Below are 13,352 nucleotides of genomic sequence, written 5' to 3'. Positions count from 1 at the left end.
CATAGCTGTTCCGTATTATACTATAACCGCATCACGACCAACTTATTACTGATTCATTATAGTTTAATAACGCATGAAGCTCAATTAAAGTACCATTAAATAAAATAAATTTGCTGTGAAATTGAGAAAACGTCAAACTAATGTTAGCATGAGGTATAATGTGGGCGGGGGACTGACCAGTTAGCTCGCGACACTGAGCTGGCTAATTAGATGAATGGGTCGCAAGCCAAGCAAATAACAATCACGAATTTACTGGCCTCGTCGTCATCCGCTAGCAGATAAGGAAACTTACCAGATGGAGTTCTTTATTTTGAGTTGCAATGCACTCGCCTCAGTTCCTTGCAATCCTGGAACCAGAGATGGCAAAGAACCTATTCCAGAGCCAGGCTTCTGGTGCTGTCCAGGTTGCTGTTGATCATCAGCCATCACGAATATATTTAGGAGGGCGGAGGAGGTGGGGGATCTAACAAGTAGGCCTCAACCTGTACCTCGAGAAGGCAGCTTTCCCCCGAACGTGGTACATCACGGTCCTGTCCTGGTTACTGCACTGTTAAATTAGCTTCGTCTCCAGTAAATGAAACAGTGAGTAGCTCATGCTTCTGTTGCTGATTCCAGACTCTCCACCCTTGTGTGTCCATCAAAAACAAGCACGCATGGGAGTAGAAAAACACGTTTGACTCTGCGCTCAGCGCCAGCTACAGGGACCGTCCTACACGTTTGTGACCAGTGTGGATGCCGCTGCTTCCAGGCTGTACTGCGCATGCGCGCTGGGTTGAATTAAAATGACAGCAAGAGCGAGCGAGAGAGAGAGAGAGAGAGAGAGAGAGAGAGAGAGAGCACCGTTCTTAGAGGTACATTCAAAAATTTAGATGACAGTCCAGTGACATTACTATCAGGCTCAGAGTACATTTTCAATCAGCTCCCAATCAGATACCTCTTCAAATGCACAGCCAATGTTGCTTTCGAATGAAATTCACAAATTCACCAGTTATTGTCATGAACAGAAATGGAGGCAATGGGAAGAAAGTGTGCCCGTGACACTCATCCGTGATACTTTCGTATGTTTGGTATTATGTCTTTGCAAACAAGCGGACAAGCTTGAAAGCAACGTACAAGTCAAACCAGAAAACCCTTATGCGTCTGCCAAAATATACTTGAGGCAGGATTGCACAGAGAAAGGTGGCGGAGTGAAATGTTACTGTTTGTGTTTGATTTTGGTTTTTTTTTAATCATGCATGGGCAATTTCTCATCTCCCAAACCCCGAATCCAAGATCCATCAAACAAGCGTGAACCTCTTGCTGATGCACGAATGGAAACAACAAAAATGTCAGATTGTAATACTGGCAATATTATGCACAGAAATAGATAAATTACGGCAGATTCTAAAACTACAGCGACATAAGAGAAGAAATATAGAAAACAGGTGAAACGCTGTTGCTATGTAACGGCGCGTTCCTGAAAGGATAAGGGAGGAGGGATAAAACCCTGTTGCTATGCGACGGCGTGCGCACATTGTTGCTATGCAACGGCGTCCCATCATTCCCCATAAGTGATACAAACATGGCTGACTGCCGACCGGTCTCTGCTTCTCACGGGGTGAGTCAGATTAAAAAATAGTTCGTTTTTTTCCACAACGCATGGTATATGATATGGATCCAGGATCTGTTTACGTCACCAAGCAGTGCTGTTGGCTGTTATTTCCATGATTCGATGTCTAGCATCACAAACATGACCCACGTCTAACAAGGTTCTTGCAACAGATAGCTAAGGAGTTAAATCTCTAGCTTATCTCGTTTCATATAAACGTTTATGTAGTCACAGGTGCTCACTGTTATTTTTATATGTCGATGTAACTAACTGTAAACCTAACACACGGAAACATGTTTTTGTGAAAATGCACACATGCTATGTGTTTATCAATTCTGGAGTAGGTGTAGCTAACTTGGCTAATAATTCAGGCGTTTGAATCGTGTCCGATCCGGTTTTCACCCAGGTCAAGAAACTCTGTTCGCTTGACCCTGAGAGATCACAAGGGCACAGACCTAAAAACCGTGCTTCTTCTGCTCCTTCAAAGAAACCATCGGAAATGGATATCTTCGCTCAAGAAGAGGAATACAAGTACGGGTTGTTATTGTTAGATCACGGTCCACATTTCTTCAAACACAGTACTGGCCCACAAGAACGAGACTAATGAAACGCTGGTATTGTACAGATTCTCTCATTGTATTGTATTGCTAAATTGTGACCTATAACTTCTTGCCCTAGACGTCTCAACGCAGAGTTGGAAGCAAAAACCGCTGAACTGGTGCGACAAGCAGAACAAGTCATGGTAAGACTAAAAAGACAAAAAGGGGAAAGTTTGAAATTGTGTGTGTGTGTGTGTGTGTGTGTGCGTGCGTGTGTGTGTGTGTGCGTGCGTGCATGTTTTTTTTTCTTCTAACTGACATTTGGCTCAGTATAGAATGTCCCCAGATCTTGACACGCATTGTAAATGCTTTGTCCCTCAGAGAGAGCAAAATGAAGTGTTGTCAAAGCCAGTGACTTCTCACATCAGCATTGATATTGAAGATGATCTAGAGGATTTGGGGTAATGGAGTGTGGAAATTTACTGCTCTTTATTTTTTTTAATGAAAAATATGGGAGATATTGTATTTGCTGTAATAACAGTGCGTATGTCTCTCTAATTAGGGACACAAACCCAACTAAACCCATGGTAAAGAATTCTGCTGCTAAGGTATCGGCAACACATTTAAATATTTCATTTATTTAATTAACTGACCCTTGTATCCAGAGCAATTTAAAGTTTTTTCTTTGTGTATCACAGATTACATGTCTCTGGAGTAAACTAAGTGTCTTCCTCAATCACATGACAGTGAACTGTCATGTTTGGGTTTCAAACCTATGACCCTGTAGTAACAGCATTGCTTCACGTAAGATTAGATCAATGTTACCCAATGAATCGGACAGCAATACATGTTCAAAATGTCAAATTCTCTGTGCACAGGAGGTAGGAGCAAAGAAAAAGTCTTCCTCTAGATCAGCGACTCCTCGAGGGCCAAGCAGACCACCATCAGGAAAGAAGAAGACGACACAGTGAGTGACTCTAAATTTCTTTGACCATTTGAAACAGCAAACAGCTTTGTTTTTGTTTGCCAGCGCTGCTGAACTTTCATGGATGTGTCAAATATGAGGCGGGGGGGGGGGGGGGGGGGGGGGATGTAAACTCCACCAAAAATGCACTTTCACATCCGTGACAGAGCTCAACATTGAAACCATTTCAGGGTTTTGCAGAACTAGATTGTATAAAAATAAGCATTCGTCGCTTACATTGTACCTGACGTACTAGGATTCCATCATCATAACTCATAATTACAAGAGGCTGTCCATTCAACGTAGCAGCGTCCCTTACCGGATTCTCTGGTCAAACGCAAAACAAAGTAGTAGATGCCTCCTTTTTCTTATATGTCTCTGTTTTGTTTCAGGAAAGCAAAACCTACAGCAGTCGCTGATTTTGCTCTCCCCGAGGACTTTGCAGGTTTCTCTTTGGCTAAAACGATTAGCGAACTAGAGGGTCAAGTGGATGATGTTACGCTTGAACATTTGGAAGATGATGTCATGCCGAGCGTTGGGAATGAAATGAGCTCAGGTGGGCTTTGTATATCATCACCGTTTACAAAACACAAAGGATTTATATACAAATGACACACGAGTGTAATACTTGTTATGATGTTTTCACAATGATGCTTTATTCTCTTTTTAAACAATTTACATAACCGTGTTTTGTTTTGGGTTTTTTTTTTTTTTTTTTTGGCTTCATATGAATGTTTCCAGAGGCTCAGATTCGTTTTTTGAAGGCTAAACTTCGAGTGATGCAGGAGGAGTTTAACAGGATCTCTCATGAATGCAACAAGAAGGTAAAAAAAAAGAAAAAAAAGAAAACACATCCAAGTAAATGTATGTAATCATTCACTTCATTTGTACCATGTGTTGCGAATGTACTTCTGCACCGTTTTAGGATGATGAAAATATCACATTAAGCACCAAATTAAAGGAGGCAGAGGAAGATCGCACCAGGCTTCAGCGAACCGTCAATATTCAGCAGACTCAGATGGACAAACACAGAGGTCTAGCTGAAGAATCCAACAGAAAATGTGATGGTTTACAGCAGCAGGTTACTGCTCTGCAGAAGGTTGGTGTGTAAGCCAGTCTAGCTTTTCCATGACCCTTACATAAGAGAACTCAGCTCTTCAAGCTGTCAGCTCGTGGAGATCTCAGTTCCAAATAAGTTCCAGAGTGGTCAGGTAATACCCTTATTTAATTCCATCCACAGTCAGACTTCAGCAATGACAGTAATGACCTACATGTATATTGTACAGTTTGTTTAAATAATATTTTGATCGTTAAGAATCACAGAGGGTCAGAGAGAATAACTAATCACAAAAACTGTGCCTTTTAACTGTTTCACCTTTCACGGATGAACCCCAAACATAGTCACCAACGCAGTGTGCCCCACTCTCACGTGAGTTAAACAGATACAGCAGCTTATCTCTCACCTGACTGATAGAGTTCATGATGCTTAAGGTCTCTAGTTTTTGAGTAATGCGTTATATGGTTGTGGTCATGCACTGCTCGGTCGGATAAAGGTTACCCATCCTGCAGCCAGTGATGCTACGGTCTGGACTTGTCTGACAACTTTAGATGCCCCTGGAAGACAGACAGTTCCACAGAGGGATGCTGAAAGGGTGAAGGGTGAAACATGACTGTGTAATGCAACCTGCAGAAACAGGACAGTAATTGCAGGGAAAAAAGACGTGCTCACTTACATCACAGATTATCATTATCAAAACGGTCTGCAATCCAAGAATCAGAGTCAAGAAGGCTTGTCTGGATTGCAGCTGTTTGTAGGGTAGGGTTAGGGTTAGGGTTAGATTCGACAAGGCTTGTCAGGATTGCAGCTGTTTGTAGGGTAGGGTGAGGGTTAGGGTTAGGGTTAGATTCGAGAAGGCTCGTCTGGATTGCAGCTGTTTGTAGGGTAGGGTGAGGGTTAGGGTTAGGGTTAGATTCGAGAAGGCTCGTCTGGATTGCAGCTGTTTGTAGGGTAGGGTTAGGGTTAGGGTTAGATTCGAGAAGGCTTGTCTGGATTGCAGCTGTTTGTAGGGTAGGGTTAGGGTTAGGGTTAGGGTTAGATTCGAGAAGGCTCGTCTGGATTGCAGCTGTTTGTAGGGTAGGGTGAGGGTTAGGGTTAGGGTTAGATTCGAGAAGGCTCGTCTGGATTGCAGCTGTTTGTAGGGTAGGGTGAGGGTTAGGGTTAGGGTTAGATTCGAGAAGGCTTGTCTGGATTGCAGCTGTTTGTAGGGTAGGGAAGAAGTTCAGCAATCAAATGTTTGTTATGGATGTGATTTCTGTGATTTCTGAGTTTTAACAGAGCAGTATTTACCGTATTCTGTGGAGTAACTGGCTAAAATTCCTCACTCAGAGCTTCCTGCTAATGTGCCCTTGAGTAAAACACTTAACCTCGGCACAGAAAACGAGAAGCACTGTATGTTGCTCTGAAGAAGAGAAACGGCTACATAATAAATAGGGATTTTGGTGTTAATCTGTATTTAAACATAAGCAAAGATCACAGTGTAATCATGCTAAGAACGTCTACCATCTTATCTCGTTACATATATTTTTTCTCCGTTCCTTATCAGTAGGCAGCTCCATTATCATCTATGACTAATTACAGATTACAGATTAAGTCTAGTGCACGTTGATTAAAATGTGTTGACTCACAGTTTAATAATGTGACTAACAGCAGAAGCACATATTATAGTGTAAGCTTTCTGAATGAACTGTTTTAAGTTTGTGTATAATCTCACAGGAGATCGATGGTCTCAAAAGAGCTAACAAACTGGCAGCAAACGCCCACAGTGCCACAGAAGTCAGGCTGAACAGAGCTCTGGAGGAAGCGGAGAAGACCAAGACACAGCTCAACAAGATTAGGCAGAGCAGCAAGGTACAGAGTTTATGAACGTCCAACATATCCGTTCTCAGTCTTATTCAGGCCCTCTGTGGTCCCAAAGCCATGTCATGTATTGTTCTAAAGAGTTAAAGGTCACAGGTGACGTCACCGGAAAAACAGAACACTTTTTTTTTTTTTTGTCACCGGCTGTATGAATGTCATCTGTCACTACTGTCAGTCTTAAGTATGGAAATGAACTGGAGACTTCTACATGTGGTTTTTATATTTCATATTTCGTCACGGCAAGAGTAATTGTGTAACCCTTGTGTAATCTGTTTGTTCCTAAAATGGCATTATGAAAAGGATGCTTCCAACCAAGAGCAGCAGACAATGGAACTTTTGCGAGCTGAGAACAAGAAACTCGAAAAACAAAAGGCAGAGCTGATCATGGGTTTTAAGAAGCAACTTAAATTAATTGATATATTAAAAAGACAAAAGGTATGACTCTTCATGACAAAGCATATGTGAGCTGTACATTCAGAATGATGTATGAAGTAATATTTGTCTCATTCCTACTTTTTCTCTCTCTCCCTCTTTCTCTCGCTCTCTCTCTCTTTTACTATCTGAATAGATGCATTTTGAAGCAGCTAAATTGTTGTCTTTCACTGAAGAGGAATTCATGAAAGCTCTTGATTGGGGGAAGTCATAGTGGAGCCTATCTGGATACTATGATTAACAAAAAACACATATCCCTGAACTGCACAGATTGACTGCACAGGTTACAAACCTTTCAATAGACTACGTGAAAATGCCACTCTGAAACGTTTTGTATATTTTTATCTCATATAAAGTTTTGAATGAATGAAATATTGAGATACTGCCTTTGTATTTTTGTCAAAAACGGCATGCTTTGTGATGCTTAATTCACCTTACCCATAATATGTCCTTACCGGAGAGGAGTTCAGTAAAAACCATGTCCCGTGCGCCATCTAGTGGCTAATAATGGCCCCCTTTTCCACTCAGTTAAACACACTGTATCAGTTATGCTGTGTCAATGACCAGTTAAGGGACTGACCAAGCAAGCCAAGTTTGAATATATTTAAATGAATAGCCTTTAAGTATTGCATGGGAAAAATGCTGGACAGCAAGGCGCCTAACTCCACGCGTGCTGCTCTGTTGGCTGAGTTTGACCTCTGACCTCGATGCTCATTATAACAGAGGATCTCCTTTGATGCAGAAGATAAAATCACATTGGTGCCATATTAGAGGGAAAGAAATGCCAAACAGCAGGAGGGAAAAGCCTGGTCATTCTGTCACTGGATAAACATAAGATTGTCAAGGCCATCGATTCAGTGCCAGTCAAACTCCAATTGAAGCTTAGTGTGGGAGATCCAGCAGGTTCTTTTCAATACAGAATAATAATAATAGTAATAATAAAAACAGTTTATTTAGAGCCCATTATCACCATTTATAGGCCGGTACAAGCCCATGTAAAATTTTAAATGTAAATAAGAGGACCTTAAAATCTGCCCTTGTATGAATTGGGAGCCAATGAAGGGAAGCCAGGACAGGTGTAATGTGATCAAACTTCTTTGTTCTGGTCAGGATTCTGGCGGCAGCATTCTGGACCAGCTGAAGACTATTGGTAATAGAGGCAGGCAGACCAGAGTACAGAACATTGCAGTAATCGAGGCGAGATGTGATGAATGCGTGAACAATGGTTTCTGCATAAGCCATACTTAGAAAGGGCCTAAATTTAGCAATATTACAGAGGTGATAAAAGGCAGTTTTGGTTGTGTTTTTGATATGAGTGACTAGTGAGAGACTAGAGTCAAAAATCACACCAAGGTTTTTAGCTGTAGAGTTTTGAGAGATGATGCAGTTGTCAACATTTAGGGTAAGATCGCTAAAAAGATGCTTATGTGTAGGGGGACCAATGACCATCTAGTCCTCTGTGTACAGCCAGCTCTTAGTTGAGTATGAAGATATTATTATGAGTGAATTGATGGATCCGATAAATGTTGCCGATGCCGCCACTCTGAGTGTGCCCCCCCACACGCTTACTGGTAACACTTTCAAATGTGTATGAAGGTGTTTTTTTGTCACCAAGAGTCAGTAGTAAAAATTCTCATTCCAGTGGCTTTCAAAATAGTGTTACTACTGCAGGCGTAGTCAGAGGACTCTTCCATCTAAATGCAGTGTGTTGTGAAGTTACTTTAGGCTGTATTTCGTAAACCTAGGCCTATCCAGACCCTAGTTTAAACATTAGGTCAGATGTTAGTGCCAGTACAGTGGAAGACTGTTAGGGCCAACAAGATAATCCATCATTAGGTCAGAATATACAGTAACTACAGTCACATGGCAACACTTAGATTAGACATTTAGTTTCAAGGACATGCTTATGAGAAGAAAAATGACAGTTGCTGAGTTGAAAGAGTTCCTCTGAATGTGTCTGTGAGATAGAAGACAGTACAGAACTACTCAAAGAACAAGGATGACATGCTACAATAGTTCCTTTACCCTATCAATTAGGCTAAAACAGGTAAAGAAAAGCACTGCTCACATCAAAGCAAGCCAGTGCTAAACAAAAAATACAGCCTGGAGAGTATTCAGGGAGTCTTCTTTGATACCATGCCTCAAGGACTAGGGCAGAAACACAATTATGTCCTCTTTGCCAGCAAAAGTCTGACAAAGACAATGAGAGACAGGCAACAAAAATGTCTTAAAATGAATGTAAGAAACAATATAGGTTTAACATACCAACGTGAATCTACGAGTGTTAACAGCGCACAGCTTCGGGAAGACAGTGTAAAAGGTTCTAACTCCAAACCCAGAGGCCACTGTGCACAAAAACAATACATCAGAACAACTCACGACAAAGACAGATGCATTAATGAGAATGACAGACTTCCATAGCCTACAAACAACTGTTCAAGTTGATCCCTGTAGAACTCTGTGGTCATTTATATAAACGGGATATGATATAAACTACATCAAATCTACTCTAATGCCCCCAAACATAAGGGCCAATACTGCTGTTTGCCTGTTAAATCATATCTCCTAATAGATGCTATTGCTATTGGTTTCACTCATTGTTTGAATCAAATTTTACCCAACGGTGAATCAGGTAAAAAGAGTAAACTCTGAAGACATGTTAAGAGCTTTGGTATCTGATATGAGTAGATGGCTTAGCATTTCAAAAATGTTTAATTTTAGTAAATCTGTCTGAATCCTTCCCCTCTGACACCTTAGAGGAAAACTCTCTTTGTTTGCGGGCCTGGCATGATCGCTGTATGTTCCCTTTTCTGCACTGAGACTTACATCAGACTGCGTCTCAGAATGGCATTACAGAGCTGAGAGCTGGGAGAACGTTCAGAAGAAGCACCACTCTAGTCCTTTGGAATAATATGTTATTACTGTCTGGAGGTCAACCCCTCGAACAACCGTCATGCTCACCAAGAGGTATAATTCCCCTTTTCACATGTTCACAGTTGTTTCACCCGGGACAGTATGTGTATGAGGCAGATGATCATACCGACTGATCGCAGACCTCCCATTTCTGGCTAAAATCTTGGAACACATTGTTTGCACCCAGCTACAAAGCTACCTCTCTCTACATTACTTACTTGAATCACTTCAGTGTGGGCTCAGAATCAGGCACAGAGTTATGAAATGCTCCCATGCTTGACTGTCTTAAGAAGTTACTTCCTTTTATAAATCAGCTTTTATAGGCCTTTGATCATACCATCACCTCATATGACCCCCCCCCCACCCTTTATTTTTTGTAGCTCTAGTTTAGTTTGCGCTGTTGTGCTTGCATGACTGGACATTTGCGTCTGTGACGATCACGTTCACTGCTGTTATTGTTACTGTTTTGCTGTTGTTGTGCTCTTATTGCCATACTTGAAACACTGTCATTGTATTGTGTTGCTTTTGTTGCTTTCTTACACTTACCAATTGTGTGCTCTGCCATGTGTGTCATACATTGTGTCTGCATCTTCTTCACTTTGTTTTTCCACACTGTATGATTTCTGTTTTCTTGCTCTAATTACTTTGGGTAGCACTTTGGGTATGAGAAAAGTGGTGTTACAAATAAAATTTCTAATAATACTAACAATCATAATAATATTAATAATGTAATGTCATTAATAATATGCTGTATTCAGTCTCCACTTTAAAAGGCTGCTATATACTTGACCCTCTTAAGGCTGTTCCATAAGCTACATGGGCGTGATTGTAAGAGCACCTTGTTGTCACTATCATGTCAGTAATAAACACATTATTAGATGCTGGAAAAATTATAATTTTATTGACCAACATGCATTTCCCTTAAATTTGAAAAGTACAAATTGTCAAAAAATATATCAGAATTTAATCAGTGGACAAAGAAATTCACAAATGGAGAAGAAATTATCAGATCACCTGATAAATGAGACGGATCATTTTTTTCAGGCTGCTTTACTTGTAGTTGCACATAGTGTCATTCTCAATGAAAACGCTTAAAGCAGAGTACTGTAATTTCATATTTCTGAAAGCTGATAAAGGTCTTGCGTAAAATTTGTTATGATCTTGGAGATGAGATGGACGTTCACAGTTTCTCACTGCAGACAACAGGGCCGAAGGACTTGGAAGAGTCTCGACCCTCAGCCATGAAGGCTTCTATCTCCTCCACGGTGCGGGGAACGCAGGTCAGCAACTCTACGCCGTTTGCCGTCACTGCAATGTCGTCTTCGATACGCACCTGTGCGGAGGAAGGTGTGGAAAAAGACCAAATGCCTTGATTACAGTCAATCACTACAGTTTTCCTGTGATGTTAAGAGAGTGACTTCAGGGAAAAGAGGTAAGTGTAGTCTTTCCCTCGGCCTCAGGTGTAATGCATCCCTAAAAACAAACTGCTGCAAAATTACAAACTTCTTCTGCTATTGTTGTCTGTTGTCGTCGCTGTACCACCTGACGCTACGGCGTGATGGTTAATCTTTCGGCTGTCCGCAGGTTGCAAGTAATCAAAATCTGCTAATGGCTTGAACTCAGCTGCTTGTGATGCACAGGAAAACCCAAATCCGTCCTCATAAGTACAAAAAAGGCCTCATAAACTGAGGTAGGGGTATTAAATCAAACTCAACTAAATTGAATTCTCACAGCTAAAACAGGTGTACCGCACTGAGACAGTGCTGAGTCTACCGGTCCATAATACTTCCCATGAAATAGATATACACGAATATTTATATTATACAATATACATATTATGCATATTGTGCACAGCAGGTGATAAAAAGAGGTTTTGTATAAGAATGGACTGACCCCTCCGAAGCCACGGAATCGCTGCAGAACAGCATTGTTAATGAAGCAGGAGTGTGCTGGGTCGGCCAGGGCTTGGTCCAGCAGGTGGTTGATGAAATAGATACCGGGCTCCACGGTCAGGACCATGCGCTCCTGCACCAAACGGCCCATTCGAAGGCTCCTCAGGCCTGGTTCGTCCACTCGCTTCACACCCTGACAAAAACCAGTACAACAACTCCCACAGTCACAAATGATCTGCAGCGTAATATCAAACATCGTAGAGAAGAAAACACTTAAACATTATGATTTGGTAACAGTGGGAATAATTTAACAATTCAGGGAAGCACTTATTAATACAACTAAGGGGTAACAGTCTTTGTGATGAGACCCAGCAGTGGTTTTCATTTCTGTGTCATAGGCTCTGCAAAATATGAGAATTAATATAAAATGTGTTGGAAAACATAGTGAAATCTTATCTGCAGGGAGCATTTCCACTGCTGGGCTGTGAGCCTGACTAAGAGTGTTTAAATATGACATGAAAAAATAAGTGTATTCAGTCAGTATCTACATTCTCTTGGTTAAACACTGTAGAGGTTGCCATTGGCACTGACCTCAGGGTATCCGCCCACATCGTGCACGTCAATGCCCAGCAGGTGCCCGAGTCCGTGGGGCATGAACACGGCACCCAGGTGGACTTTGAGCATGTCCTCCACATTGCCACGCAGGATGCCAACCTTAACCAGCTCCTCCAGGTGAACCCGATCAGCCAGCCTGTGCATGTCTGTCCACTTTACCCCTGTAAGGCACGGCACCATTCAGCCTTTCACGCACCACTCCGTCATTTTTTTAACTAAGACTTATTGCTCTTGTGCTATTTGTAACTGGTACTTAAAACAAAAGTAGGCATTAGTTTGAGGTACCTGGTTTGATAGCAGCCATTACAGTGCGTGAGGACTTGAGGACTGCCTCGTAGATGGCTCTCTGGTCAGCGGTGAATTTTCCATTGGCCGGGAAAGAGCAAGTGATGTCAGAGGTGTAGCAGTAATACTCTCCACCCATGTCAAAGAGACTGTGGAAAAAACAGAAAAACAGCAAAAACAAATGAAAGCACCTGGTGAAGATCATTTACACTCAAAACGACTTTTAAATTTCCATCAGCATAAAAAAAAAAAAAAAAAAAAAAAAACCCCACAGAAAAACAGTGGTACACTCAAGGTTCAAGCTACACTGAAACAATGTTCTGTGTGCCTGTGTCGCCATGCACAGAAAAACACACTGAAGCTCAGGTCAAGCATTTTTGATACAGACACTATCATTATTCAGAAAGAAAATGTTCTTGACATAATACACAGTGGGCCTGAACTTTTTAACAAAGAGTATTAAATTTTACTAGGTTTGCATTAGAATGAAAGTGTAATTAAGTAAACCTGTTCTGTCAAATATTCTTCAGGAAAAACACTGTAAATCTAATCAAATCTAGTCATGGTAGTCATGGAGACAGCCAGAGCTGATGAATAGCCATACACTGTATATTGCATGTATAATGAGATTACCTACAATCAAATCAAAATATCATGATACAAATTTGCAGTTCTTCCATATGGCCAGCAGGTGGAGATACATCACTAATGATAAAGTGTTTGACCAAACAAATCATTGAGACATATTTCTACCACAGACTGCACAAGTGACAACTATTTCTGTGAAACATATTTTTAATACATCATTTATCTTTTACAGCCTTCGAAGTGAATACAACTGGTCTTATGTTTTCCCACATGCTGTGGTCATAATGTGTGCAACTGTCCATACCCTTAGAAACCAATGAAAAAAGCTTAAAAAGTACATTAAGTCAGACTTCAGCTCTTGACAATGGACTTTACTACTACACAAAACAAGGGAGGGAAAACCCACTAGTGAGCAGCCTTTGAAAAGAAGCTATTAACTACACCAAAGAAAATTCATCACTTACCACATGTCTCCATCTTCAATTGTCTTTTCGTTAGGTGCTCCAGCGTGGCCATAGTGAAGGACAGAGGAGTTATGTCCACTGTGAGGACATGAGAAATACTTCTACTTATTATCCAAAAATCAGCCTGTGACACCACTATAACCACAAGTGTTTCA

The 13,352-nt window shown here is 41.2% G+C and overlaps 2 protein-coding genes across 2 annotated transcripts in view; one reads left to right on the top strand and one right to left on the bottom strand.

Moving 5' to 3' along the window:
• Positions 1-1,561: 1,561 nt before the first annotated feature.
• On the top strand, positions 1,562-6,654 carry tex9 (testis expressed 9). Its single transcript, XM_030794117.1, has 10 exons — positions 1,562-1,597; positions 1,995-2,119; positions 2,267-2,330; positions 2,509-2,588; positions 3,484-3,647; positions 3,833-3,915; positions 4,017-4,190; positions 5,865-5,999; positions 6,309-6,443; positions 6,577-6,654. The coding sequence occupies exons 1-10, from the start codon at positions 1,562-1,564 to the stop codon at positions 6,652-6,654; spliced, it is 1,074 nt and encodes a 357-aa protein (XP_030649977.1).
• Positions 6,655-10,256: 3,602 nt separating this feature from the next.
• The window catches only part of LOC115805238 (xaa-Pro dipeptidase-like), a 38,909-nt gene continuing 35,813 nt past the window's right edge, over positions 10,257-13,352 (bottom strand). Inside the window, exons 11-15 of the mRNA XM_030765768.1 lie at positions 13,198-13,275; positions 12,146-12,294; positions 11,837-12,021; positions 11,247-11,438; positions 10,257-10,686 (exon numbers count right to left, since the gene is read on the bottom strand). Coding sequence (XP_030621628.1) covers positions 10,534-10,686; positions 11,247-11,438; positions 11,837-12,021; positions 12,146-12,294; positions 13,198-13,275 — 757 coding nt within the window. The 3' untranslated portion in view covers positions 10,257-10,533. The remainder of the gene's footprint in view (positions 10,687-11,246; positions 11,439-11,836; positions 12,022-12,145; positions 12,295-13,197; positions 13,276-13,352) is intronic.

This window comes from Chanos chanos, chromosome 2 (assembly GCF_902362185.1).
Source record: "Chanos chanos chromosome 2, fChaCha1.1, whole genome shotgun sequence".
Taxonomy (NCBI): Eukaryota; Metazoa; Chordata; class Actinopteri; order Gonorynchiformes; family Chanidae; genus Chanos; species Chanos chanos.
Note: the sequence above shows the minus strand (reverse complement) of the source record. Positions and strands in the feature narration are given on the sequence as shown.

Bases quoted from the DNA above. Each gene is read 5' to 3' on its own strand.
- tex9 (XM_030794117.1), top strand. From the start codon at position 1,562: ATGGCTGACTGCCGACCGGTCTCTGCTTCTCACGGG. The intron at 3,916-4,016 runs GTAAAAAAAAAG...GCACCGTTTTAG, and splicing joins CTCATGAATGCAACAAGAAG to GATGATGAAAATATCACATT. The intron at 4,191-5,864 runs GTTGGTGTGTAA...ATAATCTCACAG, and splicing joins AGGTTACTGCTCTGCAGAAG to GAGATCGATGGTCTCAAAAG.